Source organism: Idiotropiscis lumnitzeri, chromosome 4, assembly GCF_059441095.1.
Source record: "Idiotropiscis lumnitzeri isolate Australia: NSW breed Sydney's pygmy pipehorse chromosome 4, RoL_Ilum_1.0, whole genome shotgun sequence".
Taxonomy (NCBI): domain Eukaryota; kingdom Metazoa; phylum Chordata; class Actinopteri; order Syngnathiformes; family Syngnathidae; genus Idiotropiscis; species Idiotropiscis lumnitzeri.
Genome location: NC_142394.1, coordinates 17,931,188 through 17,952,196, shown reverse-complemented (window position 1 = coordinate 17,952,196; position 21,009 = coordinate 17,931,188). Strand labels below are relative to the sequence as shown.

Sequence of the window (21,009 nt, the reverse complement as noted above, 5' to 3'; positions counted from 1 at the left end):
GGAAAAACAGACAAGCAAACAAATGGAGTACAGATACATAGGGGAGTGAGGCAGGAACAAGGGGACGAAATAAAATCTAAAACGCATAAAAAAAAAAAAGAAAAAAATTTGTCACGTCAATGTCATCAGTCACCTCTTTTGTTGATTCACATCATGTCGCCATGACTACAGCTCAATCCCTTTTAGGAGTATGACATAAGACACTTCAGCTCAAATTGATCAGAGCTATTTATTAACTTGATCTAATGTGGGAGGAGTCACACATATGTATAAACAACTCGATTACCCAATTGTGTCAACTACTGTCATGGACTATTGCGTGACGCTATTCATCATTGAGATAGAGTTTGATGATTGGTAGCGGGAGCTAACGTCAGAAAAGAGTCTCCTGCCTCTTTTCATCTGTGTCAAGGCAAACAAATCAACATTTAATTGACCGTTCCTTAATAGAAACTCATGAAAACATAATATAACATCAAATATTAGCATGTGTGCTCGGTGCTCGGAAAGAAAAAGAGAGTTCATTAATGCGCATATCAGTACAGTAGAAATACAACATCATGCACAATTAAAAAAAAAAAATACTTGGAAATGTAAATATAGAAATAAAAATAAATGATGAATTATTGTGCACCTCATGCAGGTGTGAAATAATTGAGTAGATGATTAAAAATGATTCGAATGACACTTTCTCACTCTGACACACTTTTGATCAAGATATCCGTTATGACAATTATCAGCATCAACAAAAAATTTAAAAATTATTCCAATCCTAATGTGAAGGTGAATAGTGACACACTAAAAGAGAAACACACAAAAAACAAAATACTAAGCCTAAAGTATATGGAAAATGTTTTTCAGCAGTAAAAAGTCAAAACACAAATGCCCCCCAATCGAATGTGCTCTGGCACCAAAACTCCCAGCACCCCTAAACGTATGATCCTGCAATCGCTTTTAAGTCCAAACCAACCCAAATATGATGTAATAGCTTACCCAGAGATGGGTCAAAAAGGGGCTGAGTTATTTATATCCAGTGCATTGGGTTCAGGGTTCAAGATTTGGATCCAAAAGAAGGTAAAAACTACCGATAACCAATATACCCAACCTGCTCTTCAGCCTGCCCCAAAACAAAGCTTCAACCTAATCGACTGGGTCAAGAATAATTACCCACAACACAGAGAGCGAGAGAGAGTGCAAAAACACGGACGCGATACTGTGTGAAGAAGCAATTGAGAGCCAAAATAAGCATCTTGAGTTTTGTTTAATTTGAGCAAAGGGATGAAGTGCAATAAATATTGCCATGTCTACAGTGCAAACCCTGGTCCGAGCAAATCTGTGAATTTGCATCATGTGACAACAAGAGTCTGAGTTTTGTTACACTCTGTTACTATAGCTGGGTTCTGCATTGTTTGGGGGGTAAAAAGCGCGTTCTGGTTTTCATAATAAAGATAATACCCCATTTAATAACGTGGAGACCAGCCGCTACACATCCGAATTGCCTAATATATGTACAAATTAGTTTTTATGGCTAAATTTAGATATTGTGGCTTTTAATCAGGTGTGTTTTGTAGTCCATAAATTACATTAAGTGGATGTGAATAAGAAATTAGCCGGCTAATGAGTTTTATATAATGTTTATGCATGAATTATGAAAGCTCTGCCGTTAGCCTCTCTCCCACGGTATCAACATGTATAGATGCTTTATTTTTTGTAGCTGTGGCGGACAGACGAAATGCATGGACGGAAGCGTTTTAAAAGGACGGAGATCGACGTGGACGGAGGACGATTATTTTTAGGAATAAGAACGCAGGGGCAACGATGGAAAGGTGCCCAAGTCGCAGATGGAGGACGGACATTGTGCCAACTATATGAAATTGTATGCTTTTACTGACTTTGGCTAACCAGATGCAATCTTAAATGCACATCGCCATCCGATAGGAGAACAGTATTTAGAGGTATTATTCACATTATTTTTACACCTGCTTATTTTGCCACGTAAAAATGTATTTCTTTCATTATTTCATGAATGTACATAATATTACCTGATAAATGTGATTTTTAATGTAGAATATAATGCACATAATGTAGGAATTGATATCGCAATAATCAACAGCTATTTGTATGTTTTTGCATGCAGCCTGATCCTAAAGTGCAGCGAAAATAATAAAATAATGTGTCGCTTTTTTGTGTTGTTTCTATAGCAAATTATCCAATATGGTGTTAAAATCCTACAAAGTTTTTGTGAGAGTCCTCTCTGGGCTGAGAAGAGCGGAGGTGAACAGTCCTGCTGACAAGTGCCAAAAATATAGCAAAGCTTGTCTTTTAACAGGACATAAGGGGTCAGAACCTTTCAAGTGGGTACTGGATTGATTGGACTGCTGGCGGGCCCTATTGCCCACTCCTGCGCTGAGTCAATATTCCACTTCTGAAAGTGAAACCCAGTTATTTATCCCTTTTCCTTCCCCACGTGCCCTCCATATGCGCCTGTAGCTTTTCCACAACACAACTTGACTGAAATCAGTCACAAATCTGACATCAAGAATGGGCCTTGACACAGTGGAGTGGCACAAGACAGGGGCGAGTGGCGATAAGTGTGGCTGGCTGGCTTTCAGCACGTGGTGAAATATAGTCGCCGTATGTGGCTAGCAACTGTGGCGGGGTGGAGGCTGAGTTGCGGCGGCGGCGGGGATGGGAGCTGCTGGGTGACAATGTCCTGATGCGGCAAGACATGACATGCATCCTACTGTAATGTTCTTGTCAGGACAGGGTTCACACTTCAGTCATGACAAGTCCATTACTGAGTGTTTTCACATTTAAAAGTGGCAGCATTTTTTTTTGTCATTGCTGTGGAGCTGCTTGCAAAACATTTTGTGTAATTGCACCAAATTATACAGCTGCTACAAGTCACTGACAATATTTAGAATGTCACAGAATATCTGCTTCCATTTCCTTTCATCCACATCAAATGAGTTATTCTGTCTGTGTGTGTGACTCGGCCTTGGAGGGAAGCATGCTAAAGTGAAGGAACACTCTGGAACAAATTCTCTTCTTTTCGCTCACAAACAAGTGCAAGCATGAGCAAGAAAAAAAAACAAAAACTTTTGTCATCTGGCATCCATCATTGCCTCCCAGTTTCAGTTTGGTCCAATCACAGTGTTCCTTTGACATTTCCGTGATTACCTCAGGTGTGTCATAGATTAAAAACATCTTGGCATGGATGCTCACATGAAAAGAAGTGTGAAAGTGAATGCCTCCTCTATGAATCTTTGCATCCCTACTGCGCGAGTAATGGCAGCGATGACCTTTGGGTGAAGGTGACTTCCTGCTTGGCTGGTGGTTTGTGGTCTAAATGTGAAGTTGGCGTGGCGTGCTGCATAGAAAAGAGAGGAGAGCCAAGGATAGATGACGGCTGAGAAAAATAATGTGAGGGGACCCCAAGTTCCCTGGAGCTATTGTTGTAATCCCGAACACACACAGACAGATGTTTGCCCCCGGAATGAAAGGAGATTGGGTTTCTGTCACCAATGCAAACCTGAAAGCTGACATATCATAAAAATAGACTCAATCAAAAGCAACAAACAGGTAGGATGTTGTGTTGGGGTTGCAGGCGATTGTCAGTTAGCAAGTTTTGCATTTTTGAGCTGCAAAAAATAATGAAAACATTTTTCAAAAGTTTAGGGTATCTTTACATAAAAAATAGATACAAAACCTTTGTCCAAAAATTTATATATATATATATATATATATATATATATATATATATATATATATATATATATTGTCATATATGCAAGTGGCCAAACCAACACATTTTATGATTTCTTTTAGTTGAAACTGCCATTTGAAATGAAGCCAAGCATTCTGTGACAGATCCGGAAATGATTACAAATCTGACGTATTTCATAAAAAAAAAAAACGTATCATTGTTAAAGTCCACATGCATTGGGGCACAGTTGGGGAATGATTAACCATATCCTGCAGATGTAGCCTTAGTGTAAAAAGCACACAACATTTTTATGTGGATTACTTCTCCTGGTATTACCCAACTTGAAAATTACATCAATGAAATGAATTTGACGGACATATGTAGGATTGACTGGTCTTGCAAGTTTTAGATTTTATGTCCGCATGCTTGTTCTTCACCAATTATTTCTTGACACTTATGGGAAAAGGGCAAGAGAAAAAAAGCGTGGGCTGCTAGTGCCTGAGGTGAGCCCACCTGACATCAGTACCAGTCTATTATTAAACCTGTTTTAGCCCTTTAGAGTGATTTTGTAAAAAATGTGACGCCTGTACGTCATGTCGCGTAGACTGAATACACCTCTAATGAACTACAAATTAATTATGTAAGACTGCAAAAGATAATACAACTTTTATCTGGAGTCAGTGGTTTGAATCCTGTTGGCATCAGTTGTTTGTGTAAATATTTCTATTCACTCATATTCCGTGGCATTTTCTAGTATGGGCGATGTGCAGCTGCCACAGGGCATCTTTTCTGCGGGGTGTGGCAACGTGCCTAAAAAGCAAAATGCTACGTGAATTTTTTAATCAGAGATGCAAAGAAACTGTATATTTTGCACTGATTCCAAATCGGCTCTCATTTATTTGTCTCACACATCGTTTTTATAATATTACTGCTTACATAAAGGGACACAGAAAGCCATTTCTGATTCAAATTTGGTATTGATGATTTCAAGCTCTGAATTTTATTGAATTTTTTGACATTACCAATTTGTTTGTATTAATTTGTTCCACCTTGAACATTTTAGAGCATTTTATTCCACAAAAGACGATTCATCCAAGTTATTTTTTTTCTCCATTGGCACAATTCAGTTTATTTTTACTTTTTTTTTTAATATTCCTGAATTCAACATATTGTTTGCCATTGCGGTATTATAAAGAAAGATTTCTTTTCCGCGCGTGTGTGTGTGTGTGTGTGTATGTTTTGTTGTAGGGGGGGGCGGTGCCAATGTGGGGTGGTCATGCTCAGGGTGCCATTCAAGCTAAGACCGCCACTGCTCATACTGCTTCATTCTCTCTTTATCTTCCTGAAAGAGGAAAAAAAATAGTTGTGGTCGGGAATTCAGAGACTCTGACTGCGTTGTCAAGGAACCAGTTAGAACATATTTTTAGATTATGACTACTACTTCCACTACCATTACTACTTCTGCACATCAGTGGCTCAAAATGATTACCTTTTGTGCCATTTTCCGGCATTAACAAAACTGTTGTACAATACTTGTAGAAAACCGTCTTCAAGTAAACACATTTGGTGCCGGAATAGGAATCCTTCATCCTCGTATTAAAAGAAATCAATTGCTCCCCAAGTTGGTTCAGCAGTCTCCATCCAGGCAGTCTGAGAAGAGATGGCGGTTTTGCTAGCTGGCCATCCAGTTATCTTGTGCAATGGGATTAATGGTAATTCCCGCCGGGCAGGTGGAGCTCGGCTCAGTTTCGTGGCTCTGAAAGCGCTTCTGCGTTTGTGTGCCTATCCTCGTTGGTGCTCGGAAGCAAGCATTGTTTATGCATTCTAGTGTGTGGATGCTTTCCTTATTTGATGGTTTGGGCCGTACTCTCTCACTGGAGGCCTCACTCCTGACTGGAGTTGAAGCCAAATAGCAGGCAGACGGACTCACAGACACATTTACTTTTCATTAGTGGGAGCAACTTGGTACACAGAAGCAAAGTTTAGCCTCGCTTCCTTTATTTCCGTGGCCACTTATCCAACAACAGCAGCTAGGTGACTTGGCTATTTGCAGTATAGTAACAGCCTCCGGAAAATTGGGTCTCAATTGTGAGACAGCGTAAATCATGACGACTTGGCCTAGACCGTCATGTTGCCGCAGGGAGTCCGAGGCTGAATTTGAATAGACGATGGCGATGCCACGGGGTTGACTGTCACTCCGAAAGACATGAAGAGGAAAAACAGACAGTGATGCTCAGAAGGGCAGCCTCAAGGACAGACTGACAGATAGAATGACGTACAGTATATAAACAGATCATTTTGCCGTTTACTTTCCTTTACATTTGCCTCGGTCAAAGCGGAGGTTGCTTTTGGACGTTTCTTTGTGCGCATTTTCACAAGCTATTACTTTGTACAAAACCTACTTTCAAACAAGGCTCTTGGTGCTTTGCTCAGTGCCATTAAAGTTCAAGATTAACTCTAAAGAAATAGCTAATTAGATTATGTTCACATTAGGATTTATTGAAAATTCCATGTTTTGCAATCCTTTAAAATGGCAAGGGAGTTTTTTTCCCCCTCAAGGTTATATATAAAGTCTTTGCCGACCCTTTTAATGACATTATTGCACATCATGCTCAATTTGACTAAAGGCTGCTTATTTTCTTCTTGGCTTAGGTTTTAAATCAGGAGTGACCAACATGTGCTCGTGGGCACCAGCGAACCCCCATGGACCACATGAGTAGCCCGTGGGCCTGTTGGCAAATTTTAATCAGAGATGACTACTTGAGTCCCTTAATATTTTTTACGTTAATTCAAAAAAATGTCTACACTTTGTATAACATAAGGTTATTGAGATATTTTCTTTTTTTTTTTTTTTACTTCTTAAAGCTTGCACAATATATATTTTACCATGCGTTTTAATTTCCATCCATCCATTATCTAAGCCGCTTCTCCTCACAAGGGTCGCAGGGGCGTGGGAGCTTATCCGAGTTGTCTTCAGGCAGTCGGCAGCATACTCCCTGAACTGGTTGCCAGCCAATCGCAAGGCACAGAGACGAACAACCATCTGCGCTCACACTCACGTCTAGGGACAATTTAGAATGTTCAATTAACCTACCAAGCATGTTTTTGGAATGCTGGAGGAATCTGAAGTACCTGGGAGAAAATCCACACAAGGCACTGGGAGAACATGCAAACCCCACACAGGAAAGCCGGAGCCACAATCGAACAAGTTTTCATTTATAGGTAGAAAATTTGTGAAAAAAATTAAATTATGAAATTGGAATGCTCGAGACAAAATCAGTGTAATAAATAGAACCGATGTAGATGATTTTATTGCTAAGATTCTTGCATTTCTGATTAAAAAAAATAAAGTTGACGAGTGTGAGAAACCATGAGCACGATCAGAGTCTTAACAATTATTAACATACAATTGAAGGTTTAGCAGAAGCGTTTCAAATTCAAGAAGTAGCCCTCGCTTTTTTAAACATTGGTGAAACCTGTTTTAAGAAAGGTGCATTCATGAGGAATGTGTATTTATCAGGTTGTGTTTTCATATTTTTTTTCATGTACAGTATATGCAATGAAACTTCATTTCGACTCCCTGGAAAACAGTCGCGTCATGCACGTTTTAGATTTTTCCCTCCTTCAACACACCTGATTCGAATGATTGAGCGACCCTAATCATTTAAATCAGATGTGATGGAGGAGGGAAATATTTAAATCATACAGGATAGTCACCCTCGAGGACCCGAGCTTGATACCTGCGTTGTAAATGTACCGTATACGAACACATACACGATGTATGCTTTCAGAGAACGCTATTATTGCTCCAATTAAAAAAAAAAAAAAAGAATGAATCCAAAGTACATGTCTGGGGGCTCTTAAGATGGGGGAGGACAGCTCAAAGGTAGTGGGAGGGAGGGAATTATCCCCACATTGACAGACGGCTAACTGAGGCAGCATAGTAATGCACGAGCGGTGAGATGGAGGTGCTGAGCAGCCAGACAAGACGGCAACTCCGCACAAGGAATGAGAATGTGGATGAGAGGTGAATCACCGCGGAGTGAGCGAGTGGGAGTTCTCTGTGTGTTCTTATTCGACTTGGCCTTTAACATTAAAAGAAACATTCCATTTTTCAGTGACATACGCGGTGCAGAAGGAGATTGCTATTACCCGCGGTAATAGCACGCTGGAGCAAAAGGCGCGGCAGCTTGCGAGGAATTTTTGGGGTTGGTGTCGTGTTCAAATCCATCCTTCAGTGAATGCTTTTGCAAGAGGGAATACTTTGGGAGCGAATAACAGAGAACCAAGGGAGTCCCCGAGCATTTCTTCCTTCTGTCTTCCTGTCTCGGGCCGACGCTTCAAAAAGACATATTTACCAGAACAATGAAAATCTTCCCGATCATGTTGAAGGATTGATGGCCAACACAGGCATTAGCTACAGCGCTGCGGCAGAGATTCCACAGGGATGGCATTGTGCTTTCTACGCCGCTGTTCTGTAAATAGCATTAGTTGCGCTCGGTAAAGAATAGACGTGTCACAATTTCAGTCAGGCTAGTCTTGCATGGCTTAGAGACCAAGCCAGTGTGAACACGAGCGTCGAGATGTGCCAGACAAACGGATTGACACTCGTCAGCATTTTCCAAAGGGACTCCAGGCGAACATTCGCACACGCACGTGGCGCTCCTGGAAGCGAGGCAAAGCTACGCACCCAAAGAAACTTGCCGTCAGTGGGATGACAAAAACAAGTCAAAATCTTGAAGCGTCTCTTGCCTTAGTTGCTTTTTTTTTTAAGATCCAACTAGTGTCAGTGATTTGAACACAACTATGATGAGCTCACTTCTTCACCAGAAGGGAACATAACACATTCCATCAAAATCCAATTTCTGACAGTGCTTTATCTCGATACTCATCATCATGCTTGCATCAGCTGCACTGCGGTGGCTCACCATGGCAAAGGGCGGACAATTTCAAGGGTTTGGTTAAGATTCCGGGACTTAAGCCATTTCTGTTGCAGCACAAGAATCATCTCTTATTCTAATCTCACCAAGAGATCCAGCCTGAGCCTGGAATATCCCAAGATAAATATGGAAAGCGAACAATGTGATTGCTGAGCAGTAACATTCCATTTTCAACACCACTCTCCTCTAATCCTCTCCAGCGGTCCTCATGAACTGCCTCTCCTCATTGAAATCTGCTGTAGGACCTGCTGAATAGGCTGATATGACACCGCTGCCTGGCTTCCTTTTGGCCACAAATGTAGTGGCTGAGCGAACATCCAGAGGGGTCTCTTACCGCCACCCGTAGCCTTGTATCAACACCTTGTCAACATGAGACAGTTTGCTTAAGTCTTCTGAATATTATCTGGGTTGCCAGCTGCTCTTATTCGACTCTTGCGCAATAACGCTGGGTGAATCCAGATGCAGATCACATTCATTCATTTGGAAATACAATTAGGATCAAACAATGAAGAAATAATGAAGAAAAAATAAGAATTGGAATAACCATGCATTATCGTTGTTCACCATGAAAATACCTTCGTCTTCATCCCCGTCGTTATCCGATAAATCCTCGCCCTGTTTTTTCGCATGGGCACCTGTTTGACGAAGGAGGTAGAGACATAGAGAGGAGCAGGCAATTTAAAAAAAAAAAAAAAAAAGAAGCAACAGCGCTGTGAATATTGTGGATTATTCCATTGAAATTGCCTTCAATGAAAATGCCACGGCAAATTCATCATTATTTAATCAGAAATGACAAATTTCTTGTAACCTTTCACCTTTTTTCTTTTCATGTGTTTTTGTCGCCATTACATAATTAAAAATAAATTCAGAGAATGCATAATACAATCAAATGAAAAAGAGAATCAAAAGCACATTTCATGACAGTGGGAGCACATTCATAAACTTCATCATTTTAATACATTGTCAGAAATAGAGTAAACCAACTTTAAAAACAACAATAAGCTCCACTAATAGGAGTAATTGTACACAAGCACCTCCTTACAAATCAGTGATCTTTTATTTAGACTTCAGTGCTCAGTTTTCAAGAAACAAAAAAGATGGAGTATCTCCAAATGATACTTTGGGGGATTTGTATTCTCTTTGCAAATGCACTTCATATCTATTCTTAACTCTGAGACTGTAGAGAAGCATAAAAAAATCCAGCAGACAACGGCTAACTGGCTAACGACATGCTAATTGACATGAACATGCTCAAGAGATCAGGCTTTAAACTACAAGGCTAAAGCAAGAGCAAGGATTTCAGCTTCCCAAGAGGTGGCTACATTTGAATAAAACACGAGATTGTGGGTATCACGTATACGTGCTAATGTGAGCAACTTGTCTCTGCGCCCTGCACGGTAGGTAATGTGATGTCCTTGTGCTGCATGTAAGTGCAAGCCCTCCAGGGCACCTGAACACCATGTAAACTTGCAGTGCTCAGGTCTATTTTCTCGCTTTCTGTACAGAAATGTTTTCGGCTTCTACACTTAGTTTGGTATGCAGATCCTTTTGACGGCAAAAAGCAGGGCCTGTGGCGTAGGGGCTGGGCGATACACAGCATATATTGTCATCAATATTAGCAACAAAGAAGATTTTTGTGTTAACGTGTTTTACATTTTACATTATCGGGTATCAACACTTTGAAGAGAAAACATAATTACATAAATGAGTCCATTGATTGGCTGCAAAGTAGGAGGAAGTGATGAAATCGTCATTCAGTGGATAAAACTCCTCTCTCTCTCTCGCCTTGCTCCTCTGTTTACATTAGGCGTGGGCAAACGACGGCCCGGGGGCAACATGCGGCCCGTTAAACGTTTTAATCCAGCCCGCCGAACTTGAATAAAATGAAATGGATAAACCCTGTTAATGTGATATTTTATAAATACTGTGGTGCGTCAAAGACATATATTTTGTTGTAATGCTTTTGTTCACTTTCATTTAAAATTAAATGTTTTTTGTTTTGTTTTGTTAAATTTCAAAACACTCCATCCATCCGGCCCCTCAATCAAATTTTAGAACACACCGTGGCCCGCCAATCAAAATGTTTGCCCACCCCTGGTTTACATGCTAGCTCCTCCCATGTGATGACAAAGGAGCCAGGTGGGAGGAGGTAGAAATGTGTTGAGGTAACTTACCAGATGAGCCAATGGGAACGGTCACATCAGCACGGGCGGTTGCCGCTTCATGCAGAAGCATGCAGATGTCCGTGCCTCAAACATCAAGATTATGTCCTTTGACATTTTTACCTTTAATTAATAACCGGAGATAAATAAAACCCAATAGTGGGATAAATATAATAGTCTCCTTGATGTCATCGTTTGATGGAGACTACTAATCATTGATGCCTGTCACAAAAGCACCCATCTCCATTTCAGGAATGATTACAATCAGCATAAATGTACGCTTTAGGATTCAAGTGTGATTAAATTCAAGTCAAATATCTACACTTTTACACTTCACAACTTTGCATATGCACTGGGACTCATATTGCCAAAGGCGTCAAGCGTATACACCTTCATTACGCAAGAATAAGTATACTGTATTGGGATTTAAAAATGCATAAGTACATGTTTTTTAATTTTTTTTCTGGTTTTCTGATTAATCGCTCAGATGAGTTGAATCCACTCCACCCCATTTTTCTTACTAATATTTAATTACAAAAGCTTGGGCCGCATCACAGGGGCATATTGTGCACCGCCTCACCTACCCCCAAAACCTTTTAAAAAAAAAGCCAGAATGAATATATTATAACATTAAAATATTACATTGAAGGCTTCCTGTTTCATCTCCATATGTGCCCAATAAAAATGATCAAATTTAGTCGGCCTACAAGGCAAATCCATTTGAGTGCCACGTGTACTGCTAAGCATTAAGGTGCGTTTCATGGAGTGTAAGATATGATGACTACGGGTTGTTCAAAATTGTAATCGTGGAAAAAATCCAACTTCAATGGCGTGTCATCACAAACCTTTACAGGGAAGTAAGTGTGCATCCAAACGTGGAATGTGTGAGGGCCACGGGTGTAAGAAGACAAAACTGGCCAAAAGTATTTAGTGGTACTTACACATATTAGATATAGCAATAACAATAATCGATATTATTACGTTTGTCGGAAGTCAAATATAAGTCTCACACCCCGGATACTACTTGATAATCAACTTTTATCTTACCTCATTATTCTTTTTCATGTTTGCCGGCGAGTTTTTGAAAGCCAATAGCTGATGGCAGCGCTTTTAAAATGTGTTATTTTAGAAAAACTCCAAATATGACCAGGGTTGTGCGACGGTTGGCCGGTTTTTCTGGCTACAAACCTCCGCCTCGAACATCGATAGGCCATTCATATATGCAAATGTACGTGGCTGCTACTCAGTCGGAACGCAGACAAAAGTTTATGTTTTCACTCGTTTGAGTGTGTCACGTCGTTGATTTGTGACACGTGCAGGTGCAATGCACGGCTAATAGAGTATCAGATTGCTGTATCTTTCTGAAAATGAAAAAAAAAATGTCAACAAGCAGTGGTTAAATATCCAACATTTTCAACCTATGTGACCACTGCTAGTTATATCATCATGTAAATTGCAGAGTCATGAATGTTTAAGTGAGTGTAATGTGCAAGCGAGTGGAGACCTTTATATTCCGCTATGTGGCACGTTGGTGAACTCAACCAAACACGCTAGACGAGCTGATTTATAAGCTTTAAAATGCAAGCAGTAAAACGACGGAGATCGTGTGTGTGTGTGTGTGTTTTCGGGTAAAGGTGAATGGTCTCAGGCTATTGGCCGAATACAGTAGAGTGAGGAGTTGAGATGTTTTAAAGTGCTTAAATAGTCTATGTGGGGGTGTAAAAGTTGTGGACCGAAACACAGTAGAGCAGTTTATAATTAAAAAAAAAAAAATTATGTCTGATTTTATAGCTCCAGAATCTCCACTGGCAATTTTAACATCATATTTTGACGCAATAAAGCTTTTGTTTTTTTTTTGTTTTTTTAACGACAGGGGCTGTAATTCATTCCTTTTTCCGGAGGTAATAGTCAATCCATTTATTTATTTGTTTTAAATCTTGCATCTTGGGAACCCGGAAAAATGTTTTATAAAAATGACAACTCACATGCAAAAACAAAATTGCTTTCAGTCTTTTTTATGGCCCATTGCTGCAATTTTGACTCGCTCTGGTGTTGACACGGGGTGAATAACAGTGAGCATATTGAGTATTAGTGTTCCAGACAAGCATGGATAGGATGGCAGGTGTCGACAGGGTAGCTCTGTCACTATAAATCACGGTGTGGGTGAGCCTGCATGTGTCAAACGCGGGCAAACAGTTTAACATGAAGCGCAAATATGGAGCGACTTTGGGGACAAGACTATATTTGAGCTTCAAAGTTAAAAACACAAAGAAGGTGAAATTGGTTGTTATTTTCCAAAAAATGAATGAAAGAGTTTTTATTCGCATGGGCACCCTCCAAGGCTGCATTGAGAATAGCTCGTACATTGACAGGGAAAATGGAATCCTGTCACAATCATCTGATCAAGAGTCAAACAAACTAAACTTGACTTGTTGGTTACATCAAGTGTGGCAAAATGTTACATTTTTACCAGGGTGCAACCAAAGACAAAAAGAGACTGCCTTGTAGGTGTTCATGAAGAAACCAGAGCATACACCCATGCAGATAGACTCTTGAGATGTATTAAATGAATCCACAATTCCCTGAATACAAAGGGGAAGGGCTGAATGTTAACTGTCTTGCCTTTACAAAGGGAAAAGGTTCCGTGACAATAGATGAGTCCCGGAGTTAAATATTAGAAAGGTCAGAATGTGGAACGGAATTTAGTGAAAATGTGAAATGTTGCAGTCTTGACAATTTGAAGCTGTAAAATTCAGTATCTAATCCTCTGGTGGCCATTTTCCTTTCCGGCCTTTTTAGAGAGGCCGGATCTGTATGTCGTCCTGTCTGTGATCTTGCACTCTCTCCCTTTTCAACGTCCCTCTCAATCTGTCTCTCAGAGGAGAGGTTAAGGAACAGCTTGGTTGGGACACATAAGAGCGAGTGATGGAGAACGCAGCTGAAAGGTTAAGGAGGCTGTAATCCTGCCGTAAAGGACAGCCAAAAATTCACACTGTGCTTCAGCTGCTCTGAAAATAACGAAGTCAAAACCAAAACTAAAAAGACGGTTTAAGAAAAAAAGTCTTGCAAGCCCGTCTAGAGGTGGAAAATGGAAAAAAGGCACATTAACGCTACAGGCTTCTGAGGATGGAATGAAGCAAAGGTACCACACAGGGATCGTGTAAACATCAATATTATCAGTCACAGTTTACAAGACTTGGTGTCGTAACGCCTCTCATTGGTTCTTTGAATTAGTTAGGTGAGTAGCGAAAAAACTGACACAACAGCTAAAGGAGTTCTATGTGGATATATATATTGGGTGAAGTAACGTCATTGAATAAGGGCAGAAAAAAAATAATTCTGCCGAGCCGGGAAAATATTTGTACAAGTACCCAATTGGGTCTATCACACAATGTACCATTGTTCTTTTATAATGTCTGAGATTCATAAATTTGGGAGTAATTAATTTACAAATATATCAAATAGAGGCTAATTCGGAGTTCAGCCTGCTTGACTGAGCGAATTGACCAGAGGCAACAGATTGTATTTCTGTGTGTGTGTGTACACGCAGGCGTTCTCCATTCACTTGAATTGGTCTACACTCGAAGGACAGAGCAATTGGGTTAACTGTGAAAGGCGAACAGTACAACGGCGGGGGGGCCTCTGAGTGAGAACTTCCTGCTTAGGTCAAGTCTTGCATCACAAATCAATGTGACTTGACTCACTCGGGTCACTGAGCGTCCCGGCTAGACTATGGAACTCGAAGCCGTCGTATTCAAAGGAAGGCATTGACTGTTGTCAAACCACAATGGCCAATGTTTACTGTCATGTTGGAAAAAATGTTCGCCCATTCCTGCTGCAGAGGCTCCCTTGGCCTGCCTCGCTTTTCCTCAGGCACTTTGGAGCGGTCCAACCAGCAGATTACTGTGGAGTGTTACTGGCTGCTATGACAAGGCACACTGACGTCTAAGCAGGATTGGATGTATTTCACAGCGTTCATACTCTCTAGCCCAGCATCCAGAACGACTGAAAAGTGTCCAAAGTTTCTAGTTAATTGCCTGGTTTGCAAACCTTTGGATGGGATTGTTCAGCCCTGGCACCAATTTCCGATGCAGCGGTCCATAGCTTTTATGGGAATGACACTTGGATGGTCCAAAATAGAAGAAAATGTTGCATAGATTTTGCTGCACTTTTCTCAGACTCAAAGTGAAAAATGAATTTCGGGGAGGGTGTACCTCCTAAAAGCTGTTACTCAGAGAGACTGTAGGTTTCTCTGTGAGAGAAACCTACAGTGAAATATTTTACACAGAGAAAGAACAAATGAGAGAAAGTATACCCAATTTAGCACCAGAACTCCGCCTCAAGAGGATCATATCAATAGGGTGAGACTCCAAGAAACTCAATTTACCAGAGTGAAACTCTCTTTAAGGTAAAGCTCGACCTTTCAAATTAGAGCAGTCGCAGGCACTGCTCGCGCTGTAAAACTGCATCCGCTGAGAGCAATTTAACATTTGTTGTCTCGAGCCAATTTTATCGACAATTTTAATTTTCAGAAAACTGGTGACTAAAATTGTGCACGCTTCAACTCGCCAGCAATATGTTAATAATTGGAGTTGGTTCAATGAGATAAGCTCTGAGTTAATGTCTCTCCTCCCTCATACACAGGCTGACACACTGGTCTTTCATTTCCTCATCATGCAGTCCGTATTAATGTTTGGATCAGTGCATTAATGAATTCATCAGGAAAGGTTTTAAAGTGCCAGAACCCCAAATCCCAACTGCGTATTAGTTTGCAAATCAATATGCTCATATGCACATCCTTTGTTTGTGCCTTCACATTGTATGAATTCTGAGCGATACGCACACCAAAGCGGTTTTGCATTAATGCTTTCCTTTCTTCATATTATTAGTCTGCACATTCTTATTACACTTAATTGCAGCTCCATGCCTCCGACTCAATCGAATAAAAAGACATGTGATTAGTTCATGTGTCAGTTGACTTATTATTTTTTTCCTGAGAGAAATTGAGGTGCTATGATGATGTCATGGAATTGCTTATATGCATTAAAATTGCTTGAATGTCTTCCCCGTATTGAGGCATGAGCATACCGCTATTGTCCAATGAAAGGCTTATAAATAGGGCCCAACAAATGGATTTGCTTGATTAATTCACCCGTATACATATATATGTATACATATACATATATATATATGTAAATATATATATATATATATATATATATATATATATTGCCCTCCACCACACAACCCCATGTTTTTCTCGCAATGATGTCTGAGGCATCACATAGTAATTATAAAAGAGTTAGACTTCATCAAGTTTGCTAAACAGCAACGTTGATGTCCAACTTTTAAGCATCGGTAAATAATGCATGCTGAGAGAAGGAATAGATTATTTTAACTTTTTTCCTTGTTCATTTTTTATAATTTAAATATATGGCAAAAATACAAAATAACCTCTCCGCGACGTCAAGGAAGGCTAATGCTTATGCTTAAAAATATGTGAAAGAAAAAAATTCTCATTGAAGGCCATCACTTTATATATTCCTGAACAGGCATCCTAAAGCAGCAACTCTACTAAACGAGCAACTCTCTTGTGAAGCATGTCTCAAGGTTCATGAGGCTATTTTTCCTCATTTGATGAGCATTACTATGCAAGAAATGTACTTCATGCTGGGCAAGAGGGCTGATGCTGGGAAAAACAAGCATATTATCTTATTTCTGAGGATTAATCACGCATTCCTCCAGGGGAACCGTATTTATAGATATCGCAAAATTAGGAATTAAAATGTTATTAGCGCAGTCTATGACTCTATTAGAGGCCTCCAGCTTTGCAACCATTCAACCACAGCAACCGAATTCCTCCTTTAGTCATATTTTTGTGTTTGTGTTAAATCATCCAATTGTAATAACATAGTTACATTTTAAATGCAGCTTATTAATCGTAAATATTTCAGATAACCATTTAGCATTTCTCTTGGAAAGTAATAGCATGTAGACATTACAGGTGGATTCCTGCATTACCTAAGAAGGATAAATTCTGCTTCATTAGCACCGTTAATTCAACATAAGCCAAGATTAGACGACATACTTGTTTAAAAAAAAAAAAAAAAAAGTGTCATTAAAATGAAATGAGCGCTTTTGAGAGTAAATGACAACCTTCATGTTTATGGCAGCAGAGGGGCAATGTTAAAATTGGCTTTTCTTATAATATTGTGTCACAAAACCAATACATGAAACTTATGATAAAACCATTTCCCCATTACTGAACCTAAGGGAGAGAATTGAAAAAAAAATTCAAGAGGAACGGTAATATTAAAGAGATATTTCTGTGTATATTCCACATCTGGGACTAATTCTGAAGCAGAAGTGCCTGGAGGGCCTGTCTCAAATAAAATTGGTTCACCAAAGTAGATTGTATGGGTGCACAGAGTGGGGCCACATGCTGCCAATTGCGTCGATGGAAATTGGGAACCAAATCATTCATGTGGAGCAAGATATGCTCTGTCTCCGTCTAAAGGCTAATTGTTAAGTCCTGTAGGGCACACTTTGTGAATTAGCCGTGTGATTTTACAAAACACTGCAAATTTAACAGCCGCTTAAAGTGAAATTGGACGCTTTCCATATGTCATTGCGTTTGTATCTTTGACCGCAAGGGTACATTGAAGCTTTATCACCGGCGTAATACCACAAAAACACGATTTAAACAGTAAAAACATCAATGTGTTCAAAAGCAGCATGATCTCATGAGCATTAAAAAGGCAATTTTATGGATATTTAAATATTCTATTATATTCTAAGAAGATGGACATTTTTTGGGGAAGACACGAGCTCCGCATATAACCGGGATCAAATATATATGGAAAGTAAATCAATTAATTGATCAACTGTTTTTCTTTTAAAGCGAATTAAAATATATAAGGTTTGCTGATATAGGATTCTTTTGGAAGATTATCCTTAAAAACAATTCTGAGAAGATCTTTTTTTTCATGGTTTGCTGGACAAATTCTTGAAATAGACGTTTGTTCAAAGTGCCAACAGGGTGCTTTGAGGTACAGTTGTGGTATTACTTTGCATAGAAAGTTCAAATTTGATCGTCTAATCTCACTAAATCTCACCCTTGCTTCTGATTTAATCAACAGTTATGCATTTGGAGAGTAAAATAAACAAAAGACAAAAAAAAAACAACCCAATACAATGCTATCAAAAATGAATAAAATGCAGGTTATCCTTAGACAAGGTTACATCATTTATTTTGTGACCTGTTTATTTTTTTCCGTTCCTTGGTACATCAGTGGATGCACACGCAGCCTCAAGCAAGGCAGCACTTCTTGCACTCGTGTCAAGGATGATGTGGCTCCTGCGTTCATCCCCCATTAGAACTTTGACTTGAGACTTGGTTGACGCTGATATTGGCAGCTTTGGAGAGACACTCCGCACTCCTGTTTTTTTCTTTCGTTTCATTTCATTACATGCAGGATTGTTTACCTACCTCCTTTTCTACACATTTTCTTGTTGGGTTTCCTGGCACATTCCTTGGATATTCTTTTGACTGTAAAATGAATGGGAAAGAAACTACAAAATAACAGATAGCTCTGGAAAATACTGCAGGTAACATGCAAAAAGTCTGTCAGATACCCGCAAAGCACCCCCCCACCCCGCACCACCACCACCACCACCACGTCATCAACAAGAACGACAGAGGACCTGTTGAAAAAAGTAAGTGGATGTCGCTGCAGAAATATTCCCAAGTAGTGGAATGAATTTGCTGCATCCTGGGACACAGGAAGCCCATATTCACATGCACTTCTATTTAAGACCCATTACAGGCCACACAGTTGCTGGTCAGATTTCGCCATTTAGAATCTATCACAAATTGAAGTGATGTCAGTTTGAATCATTTGAATCGGTGAGCGCTTTATAGGTCAAGCCTATTTTCCTGTGCAGTTTTCCATTGGTGCCCTAATAAACGGCCAATCAGAGCATCCAAATCGAAAATGTGTGGCTCCCATTATTTATTTTTTTTCAGATGAGATCTCCATTTGAAGAGGAGAGTAAAGGGTCTTACATAGGTTAGGCTGATGCCACAGGCCTCTCATGTACCAGACAGAGCATTTCACCAACCTACGAGAAGATCATTCACTTACGAGGCAAGCTACTTATCGCTAAGACCCCCGAGACAGTCAAGACAGTGAGGGTAGGAAAGTGCACAACCCAATGTCTCCCTTCTTTGATTAAAAATTTGTCATTGTAAGTCACTTAGTCATCAAAAGAGGAACCTTTAAGAGTGACATGGAAGGGGAAAGTTGATGAAAAGACGAATGGTAGGTTGAGATGACTGACACAGACACAGCATGCGCCAGACAACAGGTCATGCTCGCGCGCCAAAAAAAAAAAAAAAGTGTGGTTGAGAAGTGACAGTGAGGGAAGACACAAGTGGTTTCATCCTGACGGCTAGACGCACTCACCATCCTCTGTCGGAACATAGATGTTAAGATAAAGACAATCCTCGTGTTGGTCTTGTATGTAAGTGGTAATTATATCCAGGTTGTAGGTGAACCATACGGGCATCATGATCTCTGGAACGGCGTTGTGAATATTTTGGGGGCACACTGGAGCAAAGTGGGTGGCATTCTTGATCCCCGACCAGGAGGATGGCGGCTCGGGGGGCATGAAGCGTTTTTCTCCAACCGGCGAGGCAGCGTAAGGGACCCCAAGGTATTGGTCCACCGGGCCGAGGATCTCACTGGGCAGAGGCACCCGCACCCCTCGGAGTTTGCCATACTGGGTGTTGACGGTGGGGTGGTAGCTCTGAGCCCTCACTGCCGCAAAGCACCAGCAAAATGCTAATAACCACAAGGTGGAGATGAAACCGGGGCAACTGTGGGATCTTTTCCAGTTCTGCAAGGGGGTACGACTTCTCCTCGGCGAAAACCACATGGTCCTCGAGAGTGAGAGCAAGCGACCAACATACAACTTTCCTGCGCCTTAGCTTAGCCGTGCAGTTGAGCCACCGAAAGGTCAATCATGGGCTGATATACTGGAGAAGATGAGAAACAGTTTTGCAGCTCCTCTCCTTAGAGAGAGGTCCTCTCTCCTCGCTTGTCAGATCTTCTATCCCGTGCTACAAAAGAAGAAGACAGGAGAATTAATGACAGTTTCCTGACAGCTCGACAGTGTGCTTCCTTCTACTTTAAGGCCGTCATATTTATTGACTGCCGGGGTGCTTTTGTGTCCTGACATAAAACTGCTCACATAAATGTGACAAGAGTTCTTGCAAGTGCCACTGTTGGACCAACTGATCAAATGACTCAGATGTTGCAGTGAACTACATGATGTTGTTTCATGATGGGTTTGATATTTATCATTGCTCAATTATGACTCTGAAACAATCCTTGTTTCTTCTCTTGTACATCAGGCGTTCGCAATCTTAATAATTTAAAAACATAACTATAATGTGGAATTTATAATTATACAGAGGAGGGCATCATCAGTCCGTCACTAAGTTCCTGTCAGTATTTCAAACCGACCCACTTGAACCTAGTCGGCAGTGAGAACACAATTTCCACGTGTACACGCAGGAACTGCGCAAACAGACACGCAGTAAAATGAAGAAAAAAATAAAATAAAATAAAAACAAAAGACACAAGCACAGTGTGGTGATCGTTGAAAGAGAAACAATATTGGGCACATGTTATTGAGGTCTGAGGGACTGAAAAGTATACAACACTTTTAGTTTTTATTTATTAGGCGGCGTGTCAGGTGCGACACGGTACCAGTAAATCCGATCTCGATAGCTGACTTGGACCATCTGGGCAAGCCTGAAATACTGACCAGAACTCACAGACGGACAAAAGCACTGATGATTGCCCACCTTTGGGAATATTCATCCATCCATTATCGGAGCCACTTCTCCTCATGAGAGTCGCCGGTATGCTGGAGCCTATCCTAGCCATCTTGGGGCAGAGGTCGAAGTGCACCAGCCAAGCGCAGGGCACACACAGACAAACAACCATCCGCGCTCACAAACACACCTAGGACCAATTCAGGGTGTTCAATCAACCAACCATGTCTATATTTGGAATGTGGGAGGAAACCGGAGTACTTGGAGAAAATCTACGCCGGCATAGGAAGAACATGCAAACTCCACATAGGAAGGCCGGAGCCGGAATTCTCCGGTAATATATTTAGTGAGATTTCTGAA

General features: G+C 40.5%; 1 protein-coding gene across 4 annotated transcripts in view; it reads right to left on the bottom strand.

Annotated features, from left to right (window-relative positions):
* nlgn3a (neuroligin 3a) overlaps positions 1–21,009 on the bottom strand; it is a 215,537-nt gene that overhangs the window by 104,301 nt on the left and 90,227 nt on the right. For 2 of the 4 annotated variants that reach the window (XM_088293270.1, XM_088293268.1), the window contains 3 exons: positions 19,274–19,929; positions 18,298–18,357; positions 9,222–9,281 (listed from right to left, as the gene is read on the bottom strand). In XM_088293270.1, coding sequence (XP_088149396.1) covers positions 9,222–9,281; positions 18,298–18,357; positions 19,274–19,745 — 592 coding nt within the window. In that variant the 5' untranslated portion in view covers positions 19,746–19,929. The remainder of the gene's footprint in view (positions 1–9,221; positions 9,282–18,297; positions 18,358–19,273; positions 19,930–21,009) is intronic. The other 2 variants (XM_088293271.1, XM_088293272.1) reach the window with 2 other exon arrangements.